Source organism: Syzygium oleosum, unplaced genomic scaffold, assembly GCF_021117445.2.
Source record: "Syzygium oleosum isolate NSW1041296 unplaced genomic scaffold, Sole_v2.1 Sole_v2.25, whole genome shotgun sequence".
NCBI classification, from domain to species: domain Eukaryota; kingdom Viridiplantae; phylum Streptophyta; class Magnoliopsida; order Myrtales; family Myrtaceae; genus Syzygium; species Syzygium oleosum.
In genome coordinates, this window is record NW_026607509.1 from 4,360,334 (window position 1) to 4,380,816 (window position 20,483).

Here is a 20,483-nt window from a genome sequence, read left to right on the forward strand (position 1 = left end):
ATGCTTACGTAGACTCGTCAAAATTGGGCACGATTCCGTCTAGCCTGAAGTTTGTTCCATCACCATTTTCCTAAAAGCTTTGAGGGAGAAAAACAATTCGTCGAGGAATATTTCGTTGTTATTAAAGAATTTATCGTGACTTTGATTCATATAATCAAGGGTAATTATCATCTCACTAAGTATATTGAACATATCCATCCCCAAGAAGGAGCCAAAGGGACACCATAATCTTAGAATGACAAATATCATTTTTCTTTAGGTTTAAATATAACCAAAAACCTTAATCTTAAACTATGCATATTGTGACATCAATATCCCAAACGTAATATCATAAAAAACCCAAAACCATACCCACTATGACATCAATACTTTGATCTTTTTTTTGTCACAAAAACCCTTAAACTATGTCACTGTAACATCAATATCCCAAATTTTGGTATAGTGGACAAAGTTTAGGGTTTTTTTGTGGTAGACGAAGGGTGTTTTTGTCACGCTAATACAAGTTTTGGGGCTTTAGTGACACAAAAAGTTGGAGGTTTGGTGCCACAACGGGCAAAGTTTAAGGTTTTTGGTGGTAGAACAAAGATTTTTTTGTCACACTGATACATGTTTGAAGGGTTTTGGTGACAAAAAATAGTTCGGGTATTGGTGTCACGGTGTACAAAATCTAAGATTCGTTGGTGGTAGATTGAGGTTTTAAAAGAATTTAAAGTTCGCATCAGTACCGATCGGCATTCATGTCAGCAATTTTCGGCCAAAATTAATCGGAAGAACTATTGGCAAATCGTCAAAAGGTTTATGACTACATTTGTCAAATTGAAAAATTTAAGACTAAGTTAGCATTCTTACAATAGAATTAAGACTCTCTCGATCATTTTCCCTTTAGGAAATGTAGACCAGCGGCACAACATACTGTCAGAAACAAGAATCGAGCACAAGAAAAACGAAAAAAATGAGGAGATAAGAGGAAGTTGGACGGAGTCAATTGAACATGATCTCCAAAAGCAGTACTAGTAGTAGTCAAACGACCTCCCCGGCACTGGTCCTTGCTTGCTTGTCTCCATCCGTCGCCGTTCCCATTTCAAGTTGATGGATGGATGGATACGAACCTCTACATGGCAAGTAGCCAAGAAGCGACAAACCTGTGCAGATCCCAAGGATCGCTCCTTTTCCCCAATCATCTACACAAAGGGTCACGTGTTCACAACCCGAGGAGAGAGCCCCTCGTTTTCCCGCTGAACAGGTCAAACACAACCCTCACGTCCGTCCACGTCGACGCTCAGGAAACCCCCAAAATTCAAGAATCTCCGGCTGCTGCTGCGCTGTCTGGCTATGGATTCCGCCAACTTGTCCCCGCTTGGTTTCGTTTCTATCAGGAGAGATGACATCTGAAAGAGAAAAGAGAAGAGAGAGAGAGAGAGAGAGAGAGAGAGAGAGAGAAACAGGGGGAAAGATGGTGATGCGACGGACGCGCGCAGTTTCCTCGTCAACTTCCTTCGGTTTATTACAGTTAGCGAGGCCCCACCTGGTCCACGCGTTTCCGCGTGCGAGCCACCGCCCAAAGCCCCCCCTCCCCCCCCCACCCTGCTTAGCGGTTAATCAACTGTCACGAACCGTGTCCCGGGAGTGGCGTGACGTCACCGTGGAAAGCCCCGCTTTGTCGGGTTTCGCGTTTTTTTTTATCCCTCTTTCTGGATCCGCCGAGCCACGTCGGACTCTCTGTCGGGCGGGTCGGCCCCACCTGGGGCTTCCGCGATCGTTCGGGCTTTCCTTAGCTTTCCACCGGCTACGTTATCCCCTCGCCGATTTTTACCAGCTTCCCACGGATTTTCCGCGTGCACAGTTTTTTTTTATCTTTTATTTATTTATTCCATTCGAGAACCTTTTTTTGAATTGAATCAACTGTATGTGTGTGATAGTTTATCGTTAGCGCTCGGACTCAAAAATTAAAGATCTGATGTTGAATTTGGCTAGATCATCTCCAGATTAGTTTCTCAAATTTGATCTCAGCTCTATAACATGTTGAGTCCACGACTTTATTTGATTGATAATTGCTAAATTATATAAAAAAAGTTAGTGAGGAAATTTGACTGCATCTTGATTCAATGCTCATTCTCGACTTAAATACATCTCTAATCATCCGCGATAGCCGACCACCGAGTTAAGTTTGCGAGTAAACAAATCAAACACTGTTAAACTTAAGCTCGCGTAGTTTTGAGATTCAAATTACTAAAAACTCGACTTGGACGTGATAAGGATTACGACTTGGGTTTGAATAACCGAGGAAAGTGAGCTCAAATAGCTCATGAATTCCTCGGCTTGTTCGTGTTGCCCTCACTCAACATTCATTGAATTCCGTGAGATAGAATCTATTAACAGAGCTAGATAAACATAAAGTAAACGGTCAAGCTTACCAAAAAAACCAAGAAAACACGAGCACTAATAAGAAAATCGGAAATTTCAATCGGAAACAAGAGAAGGCATCGTCTTTACTTTCATTCACCGATTAAGGAAGGAGTCCATGCGCAAAAGGGCCCATGTTTTTAACAAACGAAATAATATAATTATCCGATAGCATTTCGCGGTATCATTTATCTCGTCGCGGGTGTTTCCTAAAATTGGTAGGCGCCACGATTTTTTTTGCGTGTGAAAAATGAGAGAGAGACAGAGACAGAGAGAAGCAGGACGAAATCGAGCTGTCCTGGACTGGACATAATGAATCGCCGTGTAAGAATCGCGGGGACCGGTACGTCAGAAGGTACAACTCGTCCAAGTGGCGTCAAAAGTATGGACCATTGACCTTGACAAGCTCCCCTTCCTCCTCCCTTCCTGTCTTCCGTTCATTCCCTCCCCCCTCGTAAAAAACAAGCAACACACTCTTTTACTCAGTCAAACCCCTAGAAAATATAAAATATATATATTTATGTATATGCAGCCCGCCACCCAATCCAATTGCCACGTCACATCCCCCATACTCCACACGTGTCGCACGCTGAGTCGCGCCCAACTTGGCAGGGCCCCTCTCCCCACTCTCGCGCTCACGTCACGGAGCTAGCTGGCACGCTCCAAGGAGTCCCGGTCACTCAGATTCTTCTCCCGTCCTGCTCCCCTGACGCGACACCTCTCTCTGCGTCCTATCCGTAGGAAGCAACTCGAGGCGTCCAGTCTGTATCCTCCTAATCCCGTGTCCACGTCCACGTCCCAGTTCCCAACAATCACCCACCCCCCCGCCACGCTTCCCCTATATAGAAATCCTTCACCACGAACCCCCCCACAAATCAGAGCACACTTCTCCGCAGCTTCATCACTCATAAACAGGCACGAGCACATTATCCACTTCTATCATCACACTAGCCCAGTGCAGACGTACTCCAATGGACCCTTTCTCTTCCTTTTCCGATCCCAGCTCCAACTGCTTCGACTTCGCCGAGTCGTCGTCCTCGTCGCCGATGTCTGACGGCAGGAGTGCCGCTGCGGGGGCAGCGCTCGAGGGGAACTTCTCCGACGAGGAGGTGGTCCTCCTCGCGTCGCACCACCCGAAGAAGCGGGCGGGAAGGAAGAAGTTCCAGGAGACGCGCCACCCGGTGTACCGTGGGGTGCGGCGGCGCAACTCGGGCAAGTGGGTCTGCGAGGTCCGCGAGCCCAACAAGAAGTCCAGGATCTGGCTCGGCACGTTCCCCACCGCGGAGATGGCGGCGAGGGCGCACGACGTGGCGGCGCTCGCGCTGAGGGGCCGGTCCGCCTGCCTCAACTTCGCGGACTCCGCGTGGCGGCTTCCCGCGCCGGCGTCGGCGGACGCCAAGGACATACAGAAGGCGGCAGCCAAGGCCGCAGAGGAGTTCCGGCCGGCGGAGTCGGAGGACGTGATGTCGGGGGACGAGAAGAAGTTGAATTCGGAGGAGGGAGTGCTGTACGACGACGAGGACATCTTCGGGATGCCAGGGCTGCTCGCAAATATGGCGGAGGGGATGCTCTTGCCTCCACCACAATGCGGCGGAGATGGATATGGCGGCGAGGACGAGGGGAATTTGGATGCATACGTGTCGTTATGGAGCTATTCCGTCTAAATCATTGCTCCATTTCACTTGTAGTTTCCGTTGTTAGGGGCGACTTTGATGCCGTACTTAGAAGTTTTTTAAATGGAGTGCGGATACAAGGTGAAGGGTATGAAAAAGAAGATGTTTTCGGAAGCCATTTCGTGGCTTGTCATTAGCTACAAGCACAGCGATGAAGCACAGCTTTTCTGATGTTGGGCCTCCGATAGAGCGGATAGGAAGGTGAAACGAAGAATAAAGTAGGTTGTGGTTCGATGTAAGATCGGCGTCTGCATATATTTAATAAAGAAACTGCCGAGTCATCATGAATTTGAAAGAAGTCGTTTTCAGACATACGCAATTGATCTTCGAATTTATCATGTATAAGTCAAAAGTGTGCCCGTGAAATTCACATGGGTTCTTTAAGTTGAGGTCCATTTTGCTCTTGGCTAAGTTCTATAAAGGACTCCAGCAAATGCATACGGGCCCATTACAAGAGTTAATGGAACGACCCTGTTCTGCACAAAATTTCCCCGTTCCGTGCAAAATTGATCTCGACGTTTCGCAGTGAGCTTATAAGTAAAGTAAAGTGACAGAACCCATAGGCAAGACGCTTCCCATATAAATACATTAATCTGGAAGCGTGATGATGATCCATATTGAAATTGTTTTTATTATTTGCGGAAGAAAACTCGGAACAAATTGTGTTGAGGCACGAAGCAGGATTGGTAATGAGAAGACACGCGCCAGAAAAGATAACTTCCAATAATAGCAGCCGATACTCTCTTGAAAAGGCAGTGAGAAGCATCGTCAATAGAAAGGGACGACGGTTCGACCTTTTGGGCAGGAAAGAAAATGTACAAACCAAAGAGATACGAAATGATTGATATAGTCGAGTTCTGGATATGATCAGGCTTGTACTCTTTAACTTTTGAATTTATTTCAAACTAGATTCACTCGGATTGCAAGTCATCCTAATCTCATCGGCCGTCGGGGCCAAAAATAGCCCACAGCCCAAAAAGACGCCCGTTTTGATCCCGTAAGCCTCAAAAACGGTAGTTGACGTCTTCTTCTTCTGAGAAGAGGAGCAAGTTCCCTGCCCGTGACTCTCTATCTATTAATAATACGAGGCAAAAGCAACAGAAAAAAAAGATGATAGAAGGCTAAGAAGCCACGTTGAAGAAGGAAAACCTTAAGTCACGATTTGTGGTCAACAAAGTAACTTCTACGTAGGGGTGATCGATTTCAGGATGGGTTGGGTCCAGACTTGGAACCTGAAACCAACCCTGTTATAATCGGTTCTCAATTTTTGGAATCTGAAACCGATTCTGTTTTCCCTGGACCCTGTTTTGGAACCGACCCTGTTTTTCCGGTCCGGTTTCAGGGTTTACCCGAGAACCTGTTTTTTTTTTTTTTCCTTTTTTCTAGTTTCATTTTTTTCTAGCAAAATAATATATGTTCTTGTCAACGATGCGAAACTAATATGTGACGAATTATTCACTTCCTATTCATAAATTACAAGCAGCAAGCATAAAATATTAGCGATCTGCATGCTAACAAGCACGAGTTCTTTTCTTTTCTATATTGGATAAAAGGGCGAAATTTCTTTTTAGTGAATTTAAGTTCTTCATCTAAACCAAAAGAACGACAAGAATGAACAAAGGGGGACTCCTTATGAACATATCAGGTTAACTCAAGGGGGTTCTCAACTCAAATATGCAAAAATAACTGATCTTTAAGGAGCTTGCAACATATAGAGTTTCGAGTTGAGGCGAACCACTGAAATCAGGTATGCAACCAACGCTTATATTCTACCATTAAACAAACTCAGAAGTCCAAGAAGCAAGAGATAAAAGTTTCAAAAAAAAAAAAAAAACTCAGACAAGCTGGATTCCGCAAGATCATATGGCGTCTCTTCCCTCAAGTCCTCCATTGATCATCAAAATTCAGAGAATCTTCTACACCAACCCAAGCCCGCAACGAAAAACCCCTAAAACTCAAACGCAAAACCTCAAACTCGAACTCGAACATTTCCCCAACACGAGAACAAGCTCAAGCTCGAAACCATCTAACCTTGCAACAAAGACGAAGAAGAGAGACTGAGGGAACGGAGGACTCACGGATCGGTGAGAGCCGGACGGGCGAAGCGAACAAGGAGCCTCCTCGGTTGCGTAATTGCGTTCTTGCGGCGAAGAGAGAACTGAGACAGAGGAGCGGCGAAGAGAGCGAAGAGAGAAGAGAGGTAGGGTATCGTGATCGTCATTTAGGGTTTTTTTTTTTTACATTATCTTAAAACCGGTTCTAAAACTGGTCCGGGTTGATTTTTACTTGGAACCGGAAACCGGACCGGTTCTAACCGGTTCCAAAAAAATAGAACCGGTTCCCGAACCGGTTCTAACAAGAACCGGTACCTGGACCTGTTTTTCGGGTGGGCCGGTCCGGTTTTTAGGTAAACCCGGTCCAGTTGCACACCCCTACTTCTATGGTTGAGAAGAGTACACGTTGCTGTAAAAAAACACTAAAAAAAAATAAGGATTTAGCCACTAAAAAAAAATTCGTCGCTAATTCCATTGCAAATTTGCGACGAATTTTGCGACGGAAAAAAATCCATGGCTAATTTGCGACGGAATTTGCCACAAAAAAAAATTCGTGGCTAATTTGCGACGGAATTAGCGACGAATTTTTTTTCCATTGCTAATTTGCGATGGAATTTGCCACGAAAAAAAATGTCATCGCTAATTTGCGATGGAATTTGCCACGAAAAAAAATTCGTCGCTAATTTGCGACGGAATTAGCGACGAATTTTTTTTCCGTTGCTAATTTGCGACGAAAAAAAATGTCGTCGCTAATTTGCGACGGAATTTGCCATGAAAAAAAATTCGTCACTAAATTGCGACGGAATTTGCCACGAAAAAAATCCGTCGCTAATTTGCAACGGAATTTGCGACGAAAAAGTATTCGTTGCTAATTTGCGACGGAGTTAGCGACTTATTTTTTTTCGTCGCTAATTTTGCGACGTAATTTGCAACGAAAAATAAATTCGTCGCTAATATATGTATTGCGTGTCAAATATTTACTAATATATAAATGTAAATTGTTAATAGAATTTTTCAAACTTCAATGTATGGACTACCACCAAATGAGTTTGACCGTTTGTGCGATGAACAATTTGCAGCATGGTTCAAAACATATGTAAGTTGCCTATGGACCAAAACCAAGTTATTAATATTTTATACATCATTTAAATATATATTATTGACTTTGCGTGTGTGACCTTAGGTTCACAGTAATCATGATCAAGTTGAAGAGCAATGATTGCTATATTATCTGTCATGGGGTCCAAAGTCAAGAGTACGAACTTGGCCAGCATATTTCATAAACGGGTATAATTTTCACACTCAAGAATATGGAATGGGAAAAGCCACAATGAATAGTGGTGTATGTGTTCGATCATATAACGGTGACAGTTCAAAAGATGATTTTTATGGCTTGTTGGATAAAATCATGGAGATAGAGTATCCCGGACCATTAATGCGGGTTGTGTTATTTAAGTGCATGTGGTTCGACCCCGTCAAAGGAATGAAGGTGCATACGAAGTTTAATTTGATTGAAATAAATCACAAGAAAATGTATATGAAATATGAACCATTTGTGTTGGCACAACAAACAATTCAAGTATATTATGCATCATATCCTAGTTTGAAACGTGACAAAGCTGATTGGTTGGCTGTATGTAAAACCAAAGCACGAAGAAAAATCGAGGAACACTGGAAGGATACAGCATATCAACAAGAGGAAGTTTGTAACACGGTTCAAACTGAGGAATATAACATTCCAACTCTACGAGATCCATGTGGAGCAATGATGATGTAGATCTAACTGAAATTTGCGAATCGAATTTAGAACGTGTTGCAGAATCTGATTTTAAGACAGAGGATGATGATGATGATGATAATGATGATGATGACGACGACGATGATGCTCAAGAAGAAGATGAAGATCAAGATGAAGACGAACGTGAAGATGAAGATTTAGATTTTTGAGACTTTTTACTAATTATGTCGTAATTATTATTATTATTATTATGACAAGAGTTTATTGTTGTTGTCATATTTATTATTATTGTTGTTGTCGTAATTATTAGTATTGTTGTTATTATTAGGGTTAATACCACGAAAAACCCTAAACTAGTACACTTATGACAATTTTACCCCAAACTATTTTTTTTACCATAAAAAACCCCAAATTTGTACACCTGTGACAAATCTACCATGAACTATTTTTTTTTACCACCAAAAACCCCAAACTGGTATACATGTGACAATTTTACTCCGAACTAATTTTTTAATATTATTTTTTTTTTTATTTTTTTATTTTTTCTTTACTTTATTTTTTCCTTTCTCTTCAACCTTTGGCCGGTCGCCGGACCGGCGACCGGCCAGAGGCTGAAGCCGGCGAGGTCGGCCCCGCTAGCCACTGGCGAGGCTCGACCTCGCCGGCGTTGGGCGAGGTCGGCCCGCGAGCCACTTGGCGAGGCTCGACCTCGCCGGCGTTGGCGAGGTCGGCCCCGCCGGCCCCTTGGCGAGGCTCGACCTCGCCGGCGATGGCGAGTCGGCCTCGCCTTGCAGCAGCGAGGTCGAGCCTCGCCGGATCTAGTAGGGCCCGGCCTCCGGGCCGTGGCGAGGCACGACCTCATCGACGTTGGGCGAGGTCGGCTCGCCCAACGCCGGCGAGGTCGAGCCTCGCCGCCGGCCGGTAGGGACCGGGCCCTCGCCGGCGTTGGGCGAGGTTGGCCTCGCCCGCAACGGCGAGGTCGAGCCTCGCCGGATCCGGCGAGGGCTCGGCCCCACCGTTGAAGGCGAGGTCGGCTGCCGGCGTTAGGTGAGGTTGCCTGGCGTTGGGAGGTCGGCCTCGCCACCCAGCGGCGAGGTCGAGCCTCGCCGGATTGGCCGACCTCGCCCGCACGCGGCGAGGCCGACCTCGCCCAACGCCGGCGAGGTCGTGCCTCGCCAGCGGCCGGTGGGGCCGGGCCCTCGCCAGATCTGGCGAGGCTCGACCTCGCCGTTGCAGGGCGAGGCCGACCTCGCCCAACGCCGGCGAGGTCGAGCCTCGCCTGCTTCCGCCTCTGGCCAGTCCGGAGGCCGGTCGCCGGACCGGACCGGCCAGAGGTTGAAGAGAAAGGAAAAAAAAGTAAAGAAAAAATAAAAAAATTCGAAAAATAAAAAATAATATTAAAAAATTAGTTCGGGATAAAATTGTCACAAATATACCAGTTTTGGGTTTTTGGTGGTCAAAAAAATAGTTCGGGGTAGATTTATCACAAGTGTACCAGTTTGGGGTTTTTTATAGTAAAAAAAATAGTTTGGGGTAAAATTGTCACAAATGTACCAGTTTAGGGTTTTTCGTGGTATTAACCATTATTATTATTATTATTATTATTATTATTATTGTTGTTGTTGTTGTTGTTGTTGTTGTTGTTGTTGATTATTATTATTATTGCTATTATTGTTACTGAAACATTATTGTCGGGAAAAAAAATGAATTAGGCGTGTGTGGGCTAGTAGAAATGAAATTCATGGCTAAATCCGTGGCAAATTTGCCACGGATTTAGCCACGAATTTGAAAAAAATGAATTGTGAGCATTTTTTAGAAATTCGTGGCTAAATCCGTGGCAAATTTGCCACGGATTTTGTCACGAATTTGAAAAAAATGCCCACACACGCCTAAGTCATTTTTTTTTTAAATTCATGGCAAATTTTGCCACGGATTTAGCCACGAATTTCGTTAAAGGCTAGGAAAAATGAAATTCGTGTCTAAATTCATGGCAAAAATTTGCCACGAATTTCTTTAAAGGCTAGTAAAAATGAAATTTGTGGCTAAATCCGTGGCAAATTTGCCCACGAATTTGATTTCTAAAAATGAATTAGGCGTGTGTGGGCAATATTTTATGAAATTTGTGGCAAAATCCGTGGCAAATTTGCCACGGATTTTGCCACGAATTTAATTTCTACTAGCCTATTTTTGAAATTCGTGGCTAAATCCGTGGCAAATTTGCCACGGATTTAGTCACGAATTTAATTTCTACTAGCCTATTTTTGAAATTCGTGGCTAAATCCGTGGCAAATTAGCCACGAATTTAAAAAAATGCCCACACACGCCGAATTTTTTTTTTTTGAAATTCGTGGCTAAGCAAATGTGGCAAATTTGCCACGGAGTTTAGCCACGAATTTGATATCTACTAGTCTATTTATGAAATTCGTGGTTAAATCCGTGGCAAATTTGCCACGGATTTAGCCACGAATTTTAAAAAAAGCCCACACACACCTAATTTATTTTTTTGAAATTCATGGCAAATTTGCTACGGATTTAGCCACGAATTTCATAAATAGGCTAGTAGAAATTAAATTCGTGGCAAATTTGCCACGAATTTCAAAAAAATGTCCACACACGCCATTCCTCATTTTTTTTTTAAATTCGTGGCTAAATCCGTGGCAAATTTTGTCACGGATTTAATAAAGTCTCGCGTTATTATCCCGATTATATTTATTTTCGTGGTTAAATCCGTAGCTAATTAGCCACGAAAATAAAGTCTCGTGGCATTTTCCCTACTATATTTTAGCCACGGATTTAGCCACGAAAATAAACTCTTGCTTCACTTTCCCGATTTTTTTTTAATTTCGTTGGTAAGTCCGTGGCTTTGTTTAGCGACGAACTCTTATGTCCGTGGCAAAATTCCCTAATTTTGCTCCCCGCCCTCTCTCAAATTTGCCCGCCCTCACCCCAATTTTCTCTCTCTCTCTCTCTGTTATTCCTCAGATCCCCCCCTTCCGCCAAACACCTCTCCGTCGCTCCCTCCTCCCCTCCACCAGCCATGATGGCCACCCTCACCGCCACCGCCGCCGTCGCCTCCGCCTCCGCCGCCATCCGCCCGTTCCGCTCCCACAAGCCCTCCCGCGCTCCCGTCGGGATCCGGTGCTCCGTCGCCGAGGGCCCCGCGATCTCCCAGCCGAGGGCCGCCGGCGGGGGACTGGTTGATTGCGTGGTGGTCGGGGGCGGGATCAGCGGGCTCTGCATCGCCCAGGCGCCCGCCACGAAGCACCGCGACAGGGCCCCCGACGTGGTCGTCACCGAGGCCAGGGACCGCGTCGGCGGCAACATCACCACCGTCGAGAGGGACGGCTACCTGTGGGAGGAGGGCCTCAATAGTTTCCAGCCATTCCGAGATTTGTACGTTCCCATTCCGAGATTTTTCACTTGGGAATGTTGTTTGAAGAATTTGAAGCGATATTTGGGGAGCCCAAGGTGGAATGGTCGAGCGGAGGAGGTCATCCGCTGCGGCGGTTGTTGTATTATGTCCACGCTCCGGACCCTTCTCACCTCAGGATCCACGTCACGGATTTCCACTCCAACACTTGGGAGGCCATTCGCTCTGTTCATCAGCTCGAGGACATGGTCTGTCTTCTTGCCTTTTGATTCCCCTTTTTGTTTCATTTTATTTGGTTCTGTTCCTATTGGTACAGATTTCATTTTAAGGACTTTAGCTGTGGTGCGTGTTTTGTGAACGGGAAGGAGGGAAAGAGTCGATTTCGAAATTTTCTCGTTTGTTGGGTTGTGCTTAGTTTGATTGATCAATGAATGTAGTATGCTTTTATTATAAAATTAGTGAGACCAACATATAAATCTATGGGGGCACAAATTTTCTTCCTTTTTTATATAAACCCTCTTTGGGAATCAAATAGTTATTTTGAGTGAGTAAATTGTTGGGAATGCATTCGTCTTATGGCTGGTTCCAATCTCCAGATCTCTGAGTTAAGTGGGGATGTAAAAGAAGCAAAAAAAAAGAAAAAACAAGCAGAGATGAATAAAGGAGAAAATAAAATACAACTAGATCTAGTATGAGGTCGGCAATTAGAGCAAAAGAGATAGGATTTGTAGTTGGGTCTTTGAAAAGATAAGCAACTTTTACTTGGCCTTTATCCTTTATGTCAGGTTCACTAGAATTTATATTAGCTTGGAACTTCCGGTTATCTCAGTATGAATTAAGCATCTTTAGCTCCGTGTCAACAATTCCTGTTTTTCTCCACAAGGGATTGTGAGTACGTGATGTCCTTCAATGGTATCGCAGGTCTCTTTACTAGTTTGTATTTGTGGTGCACAATTTTGTGGAATGTAGGTAGTGGCTATGATTGATTTGATGGAAAAGAAGGTATAGTATGTGTTCTTGCTGGAAATTTCCTGGAAAAAATGGTTGCATTCTCCCTATGATTTCCTTTCTCTTGTCCTGGCATTGGATGTAAAATTCTTAGGTCCTTAAATCTCCTTGTTTGAAGATTTAATAGCTGGATCCACAGTCATTTCTAATTTGTTTAGGGTTCTTTCTTGTCCCTGAGCCTGCTGTTTCTCAACTAGTCATTGGTGGATATATTGAGGTCACAATAACAACTTGAGCTGATGAAAAATGTCAATATCTACTAACATTCAGAGCCTAACTAGTGATAATTGTTTTTTACAAAACCGAACTAGCTGGCCCACTTACTCCGGGAACAGTGGTGTTACTGTTTGATCAAGGTCATTGTCAATGTCATTCTCATCAAAAGTCTCTATGAGCTCTACGAAGAGAAAAATGAGTGTATTGTTGTATTTTGAGACAACTGGTGAGAAACTATTTATAACCTTAATGATTCTCATAACTACTATCCGACAGTTCGATTAGTTAAATACTTCCATCTTTCATATAGCTGTGAGGTAGTCATACTATACCTTTTGAAATGCAAGTGCAGAGGGACAACATTGGGATTGGTCGCTCTTGGTCTGAGTTCATTGACTATTTCGTGGCTTCAATAAAGTCTGAAGATGTAAAAGTTGTTCTGCATGGACAATCGGACTCAGGTGGTGAGTCTCGTTTGTTCTTTGCTCTTTTGTTGCCTTTACTAATTTATGCTCCTTATGTTATTACCTCTACCTAGTTATGTTCATCTGAGATTGCCGCTTTGATCTGTTTATTCGTGATATTTGGCAACTTGTAGAGGTGAAGTTTCTTCATGTGGCTTGAATTTGGATGTCATGTCATTTTCTGGAAAATATATATTTTTAGCTTCAAGGAATGTCCTAATGTGAAAAAGATCCTTTTCTCCTAGCAAGAGACTTGCAATTCTTAAAGTTTTAGAGTCCCATCCTTCACTGCAAAAGATCCTTTTCTCCGAGCAAGAGACTTGCCATTGTTGAAGTCTTAGATTCCCGGCCTTCACTGCAGTTATATCACGATGACGTTGCAGAAAAAGTGGCCACTAAAAGGTTGCAGTTGGGTGAGGGAAATCAAAGACTTCTCGAGTCACTCTGAGTTTCTTTTTCATGTAACTGCCTCAGGAATATTGCACAAGACATCTTTGACTATTCTTAATGAAATTGTAGATGGAGACTAATTTGCTGTCAATATCTTTTCAGTTGACTATGGGATTTTTTCTGTGTATTTGATTAAGACAAGCTTTACTGGACCTCTAAATGAAAGGTTTCTCAACTGTGATGAAATTGGTGCCTGATTGATGAGAAAGGTAACTTATTCTTGGATATCCACGGTTGAAATACCTTGTTGGTCAGAGTCACTAATGGTGATTCTGAAGATTTGAACCTGGTCTAATAACATATTCTCATCTTGTTGATGTATCTCTACAAAGAATAAATGTGTAGTTTGATCAGTAAAAGTAGTACATTTGCTTCTTCCTTCATTATATTATTATGGTGTCTTTATGTGTTAAAATTTTGGGACTTGCTTAAAACTGTAGATGATATGCCAGTAGATAAACTTGAATCTTCTGATATGCGGCTGCTCGAAGCTGGTTGTAAAAATGTTAAACTTGTAGTTAGGAGACTGGGAATTGTCATTATGTACCACGAAATAATGTAGCATTTAGGGTGTATCCTGCCCTATTCGACCGAACAACTTACTTTGGCTGTTTCACCCTATTTGCTGGTAAACTCAACTGCATTACTGTTGGAGTTGTCATCAAGATCTTTAGACACCCTAACAGATAACAACAGAAATTGAGAGACAACCAGTATCTTTCAGTTATTTTGTTTAGTAATTGTTGAGTCTATACTTATAGTTGCTCTGATCTGCTACTTCCTTGAGTATCATTTGACAGAGAAGCTGCAAAATAAGTTGACGTAGATGGGAGGCATCTTTTGAAAATTTTATGAGATTTCAGATCATCTGCTTTTGTTCTTGCAGGGGCTACATCTGCAAAGTTAGTTGCTCAGAAAGCCAAAGGAATGCCATTGATATTTGTTACTCTTGTAAAACTTGTGGATTTTGCTGCAAGGGAGGTGATGGGCAACCTGTCAATGCAGCTATTCATGGCATTCAAGAACACTCACACTTCACTTGCATTCCTTGATAGGCGAGTGATCTTTACACTGTTGACCTTATTGTATGTTTTGCTATCAGTGAACCTATAAAAACTGGTAATGGACCATCCTCTACTGAAAATTGTAGATGAGGGTCGAGATCATGTCTCCTTTGGTGCCCTGAACCAATGTAATGAAATGTATGAAGTGATATTAAATTGCCAATCCAGCATTCTTATCACTGATGCAATTGCTGGATTCCAGAAAATGCTCTGCATGGATCCTAGAAGAAGCAAGATGCTCTGTAAGAACTTCACGATCTTATTACCTCGAAGAGATCCCGAGCATGGCAAATACCCTTGAGAGGATTATGTTCAAGTACATTGAGCTATGTGTTGATATGCGGAGGGGAGATTTGCCACGGATGTTCAAGTACATTGAGCTATATGTTCAAGTACATGGAAAATGTAGATGAATGTATTTCATTTTCATATTATTATAATAGTTTGATCACATTGAGCTATATGTTCAAGTACATGGAAAATGTAGATGAATGTATTTCATTTTCATATTATTATAATATTTTGATGTTATTAAGTGCTTAATCAATGTTAAATACAAATTCTAGAAATTAATTTTGCTTTAAATTACATTTAAAATCGAATAAGAAAATGAAATACATTCATTTTGGTGGGTAATTTAAATTACCCCGAAATCTCGAATAAGTTAAAAAAAAGCGACAAAAAAAATTTGGTGGCAAATTACGAAAATATGTTCAAATCCAAATTAGTAATAAATTTTGCCCACGAATAATTAAAACGGAATTTTTTGCTACGAAAATATTTAGAGTACGCAATTGTATTAACTCAACAAAAAAATTTTTTGAAAAAAATGGCGACGAATTTTGCCACGAATATAGTTAAGTAGCAAATTAAAACATTTTGCATACGAATATTAGCGGCGAATTTTGCCACGAATTAAGTTTGTGGCAAATTACTTTGAATTTTGCCAAATTTAATTTTCTTTAGGTGGCAAAAAAATAAAATAAAAATAAAATACCATTCTAGGAAGCAGTTCTAAAGCAAAAATAAATTTTATTTCAAAGTGGGTGGCTAGAGGATTGTAAGTCATTTTGAAAAAAAGAAGTTTTGAAATTTTGATTTTTTATGTTTTTTTCACCTAAAAAATTTAAATTTCACGAAACAAAGGCTCATTTGATAAACAACACAAAATTCTATTTCCAGGAAAAAAAAATCCATTTTTTTAAAAAATGGAATAAAAATAATTAGAAAATCCAAAAAATCCAAAAAAATTGAAAAATTCTAGAAAAATTCATCACAATTTCCAAAAAATAAAAAAATTCAGATTTTTCTAGAAAATAGGAAATTTGTTGAATTTTTTCAAAAAAATTTAAAAAATCAACAATTTCCAAAGCTGGGTCATAGAATGACTCTAAAATTCTGTGAAGTTTTGAAATTTTTAATTTTTTGATTTTTTTTGTGCACCAAAAAAATTTAAATTTAAAAATTTTAAAAATTCCGAGTAGTTTCCAATACATTGTGGAGTTTTGGTGAAATTTAAATTTTTTTTTTTTGAAAAAATTCAACAAATTTCCTATTTTCCGAAATCTTAAATTTTTTTATTTTCTCTATTTTGATGATTTTTTCTAGAATTTTTCAATTTTTTGGGATTTTCTGAATTTTTTTTTAAAGATTTTTATGAATTTTTCGGATTTTTTATTATTTTTATTCCATTTCTAAAAAAATGGATTTTTGTTCCTGAAATAGAATTTTCATAAAAAAATCAAAAATTTTAAAAAATTTACAGGCAAATGACTTAAATGCCTTTAACCACCCAGCTTTGAGTGCTAAAAATAGAAATTTTTTTAGGTGTCCAAATGGTTTTTTTGATTTTAAAATTTTTTTGGCACCTAAAAAATTAAAATTTCACTCAAAGTGGATGGCACATGTATTCAAAGTCATTCCGAAGTTTTGAATTTTTTTTGATTTTTTCTTTTTCGGCACCTAAAAAAATAAAATTTCATTCAAAGCCAAAGGTATGCCATTGATATTTGTTAGTTTGTAAAACTTTTGTTTTTTGCTTATTTTATTTTTGGGCAACCTGTCAATGCAGCTATTCATTTCGTTCAAGAACACTGGGTGACTTCACTTGCATTCCTAGGCAATTATGTGAATTTTGAAATTTTTGACCTTTTTTTATTTTTTTGCCTATCAGTGAACCTATAAAAACTGGTAATGGACCATCCTCTACTGAAAATTGTAGATGAGGGTCGAGATCATGTCTCCTTTGGTGCCCTGAACCTATGTAATGAAATGTATGAAGTGATATTAAATTGCCAATCCAGCATTCTTATCACTGATGCAATTGCTGGATTCAGAAAATGCTCTGCATGGATCCTAGAAGAAGCAAGATGCTCTGTAAGAACTTCACGATCTTATTACCTCGAAGAGATCCCGAGCATGGCAAAATACCCTTGAGAGGATTATGTTTAAGTACATTGAGCTATGTGTTGATATGCGGAGGGGGAGATTTGCCAAGGATGTTCAAGTACATTGAGCTATATGTTCAAGTACATGAAAAATGTAGATGAATGTATTTCATTTTCATATTATTATAATAGTTTCGATCACATTGAGCTATATGTTCAAGTACATGGAAAATGTAGATGAATGTATTTCATTTTCATATTATTATAATATTTTGATGTTATTAAGTGCTTAATCAATGTTAAATACAAATTCTAGAAATTAATTTTGCTTTAAATTACATTTAAAATCGAATAAGAAAATGAAATACATTCATTTTGGTGGGTAATTTAAATTACCCACGAATTTTGACTACCTGAAAAGTTCGTCGCAAAAAACCGACAAAAATTTGGTGGCAAATTAGCCACGAGTTTTGAAATGTGTTCGTCACAAATTAGTAATAAATTTTGCCACGAATAATTAGCAACGATTTTTGCTACGAAAATATTTTCGGTCGCAATTTCGCGACCAACAAAATTTTTTTTGAAAAAATAGCGACGAATTTTGCCACGAATATTTAGCGACGAATTTTGACGAATACTAATGGTTATCATGCGGTACCTTAGTCACGAATTTTGTCACGAATAATTAGCGACGAATTTTGTTTCGTGGCAAATTAGCCACGAATTTTGCCACGAATAATTAGCGACGAATTGGTTTTCCTTCAGTGCTCTCTGTCACATCATTTGGTCGGAAAGGAATCACATCTTTTTCAGAAACAAGAATCTCTCCTTGCCGGCCATTCGTAACCACCTTATAAAAGGTCACAAGAGATAGAGGGCTGTCCTTTAAGCCCGTGGAAGACACTCCCCGCAACCGGAGAATCCAAAACAACTTGGGCATCCCACCAACAATCTTTGAGTGATCTTCCTTTTTAGATTGTTTGTTTCTCTTGTTCTCCCTTAGCCATTGTTTTGGCTCTCTTTTGTTCCACTTAGATTGCGTTTAGCTATGCATAGTTGCACACCTTTTACCCGTTGGAACACCATTGGTGTCCCATTGGGTACGAGGTTTTTGTGTTCGACTATCCCCTCTTTGTAAGTGGTGCGTCAAAAAGTCAATATACATCTTACCTTACAAAAAAATAATAATAATTAGTGACGAATTTTGCGACGAAAATTGAAATTTTCCGTCGCAAAATTTTGCGACGGCCTATTAGTGACGAATTTTTTTCCGTCGCTAATTTTGTCGCAAATTCGTTTAGCGACGAATTTTGCCAAATTTTTCGTGGCAAAATTTGTGGCTAAAACCAACTTTTTTTGTAGTGAAAAGTTGCAGAGAGTTGTCTTGTTGTCGGTGGAGAGGCTCTATAAATAGAGCATGCACTCATTGTTACGAGGGCGTGCGTGGGGAGTTAGAGAATAAACTTTATATCCTTCTACTCCTTCACCCACGCCAACATCTCCTCCCACAATTATGTAACACCATATGTCTATCAGCCAAAGAAACTATATTCTTGTCCCAAAAACCTTGCCTATAATCCTCAAAGTATCCTATCCTTGTCCATCCTCGACCAAGTACCTTATACACTCGTACACTTGCACACATCAAAACACAAACTATCATCGATACCAAAACCATGCTTCCGCACAATCTCAAATACTAACAGTGGAATCAGGGCCTCAGAACTCGAGAATATACAATTGATATCAGAGCCAGGCACGTTCGGATGATTTTGGGCATTTGTCCTCACCGTCCTCAACTAAAATCGAAGCCGGAGCTAACAACTATAACTAGGAGCATTTTGATGGCCCAAGACATATGGAAAATCGTTGAAAAAATGGGTATAAGATGCACATCATGGGGACCAAGTTCATCTAAATTGCTATTGATAGTATGAATTCCGTGATGAGATCAACATGATTAATGATTTTGATGTTTTTAATAGATGTACTATGGTCTATTCTTTTGAGATCGATATACTTACAGCTTAGCAATGGCCAATGTTCTGTGCTGGCCCAAGCGCGGTACAGCCCAACACAATTGGTTCCATGCTAGCCGAGCTTGTTAAGAAAAAGGTCTCGAGAGAGGCCTATGCTCTGTTTGATTAGCATCGTGATTGGAGAAATTAACCTCCTCTAATAAATCCAGTAATGCTTCGTCTGTCCAACACACATACACTTGCACACATTCAAATCACGAACTATCATTAATATCAAAATCATGCTTTCGCGCAATCTCTATCATTTTGTGATGTTTCACAGCCATTGAATGACAACCACTGTTGCTAAAACTTAGCTACAACGGTCATCATTCTATTTGGTATGAAATCTTTTTATTTCTATTTTCAGCACTTAAAAAGGATAACCAGCACTTATTATGCGAGATCAATCCATCAATCTTATATTGACCAATCCATATTCTCCACCAATCAAAACACCATATATGTGAGATCGTCAAGAGAAAGCACAAGTTTGAGCTCGTCAACATATCCAATTGGACCCATCTTCACTCAAAATCTTAAGCTAATGATTTATAGGCCAATTATGATATATTAATTGCTCAACACTACACAAATTCTCCGATGTAGGACTTTTCTACCGCAACTCACGCGTGCATCTCAATAGTATACCTAGTTCCTCGTTGCTCAAAACAATGCAGTAAAGACCATTAAAATACAACAGCAAAACACCAAAACTCCCCAAAGCTCTCCGAAGCACGGGTGAATTCCCTAAAAAACTCCAAACTTTAAGTCAAATCCCAAATCTGTCCCGAACTTTTTTTTGGTCTTGGAAAAAATCCCAAACTTTAGGTCTAGTCCCAAATTTGCCCCAAAATTTTTTTTGTCTAAGAAAAAACCCTAAACTTTAAATTTACTCCCAAATCTGCCTCGAATTTTGTTTTATGTAAAAAAAAAACAGTAAATTTCAATTTATTTTAAAAAATAAACCCCCATGATCTAGTCCCAACTAGACGTGGCACTTTAACGTTGATAACAAATTCCACCTCAGCAAAGTAATGGAACAATAGGTACAGACCGACGTCGCATTTCCACTTCAATAACAAATCAAACCAAATAATTTTTTTTGAAATTCTCCAAAATTAAACCATTCTAGGACATGAAAGTTAGAAACGATAACAAATCCACCAAAAAAAAATTAATTAAAAAAAAACCAAATTTTTAGGTTCAGTCCAAATTTGCTCTGAACTTTTCTTTGTAAAAAACAAGCTCCATTACTTTGTTGATGTGGATTTATTATTAACGTGGAAGTGCCACGTCAAGTCGGAACTGGATTATGGGAGTATATTTTTTAAAATAAATTAAATTTTGGTGATTTTTTTTACACAACACAAAATTTTGGGCAGATTTGGGACTCGACTTAAAGTTTGGGATTTTTTTTTAGACAAAAAAAAAGTTCGAGGTAGATTTAGAATTGAACCTATAGTTTGGGGTTTTTTCTAATACAACCAACAGTTCGGAGTAAATTTAAGATTTAACTTAAAGTTGGGGACTTTTTAGGAAATTAGGCCCCGAAGCACGTGAACAAAGATTAAAAAAAATAAAAGAGAGAGGGACGCAGAACAAAATCGAATGTACAACCGACGAACTTGTCCGAGT

General features: G+C 40.4%; 2 protein-coding genes across 4 annotated transcripts; both read left to right on the forward strand.

The window, feature by feature from the left end:
• Positions 1 to 3,254: 3,254 nt before the first annotated feature.
• On the forward strand, positions 3,255 to 4,194 carry LOC115671387 (dehydration-responsive element-binding protein 1B-like). The gene has a single exon (XM_030592935.2). The coding sequence runs from the start codon at positions 3,375 to 3,377 to the stop codon at positions 4,065 to 4,067; it is 693 nt and encodes a 230-aa protein (XP_030448795.2). The 5' UTR covers positions 3,255 to 3,374; the 3' UTR covers positions 4,068 to 4,194.
• A 6,619-nt stretch (positions 4,195 to 10,813) lies between these two features.
• LOC115667135 (uncharacterized) lies at positions 10,814 to 14,983 on the forward strand. 3 transcript variants are annotated; one of them, XM_056302832.1, is made up of 4 exons: positions 10,817 to 11,486; positions 12,815 to 12,923; positions 14,263 to 14,431; positions 14,643 to 14,983. In XM_056302832.1, exons 1-4 carry the CDS (start codon positions 11,295 to 11,297, stop codon positions 14,851 to 14,853), a joined length of 681 nt encoding a protein of 226 aa, XP_056158807.1. In that variant the 5' UTR covers positions 10,817 to 11,294; the 3' UTR covers positions 14,854 to 14,983. The 3 variants fall into 3 exon arrangements, with proteins under 3 accessions (XP_056158805.1, XP_056158807.1, XP_056158806.1); XM_056302831.1 differs by having other exon boundaries at positions 10,823 to 11,486; positions 12,815 to 12,926; XM_056302830.1 differs by lacking the exon at positions 12,815 to 12,923 and having other exon boundaries at positions 10,814 to 11,486.
• The last annotated feature ends 5,500 nt before the right edge of the window (positions 14,984 to 20,483 follow it).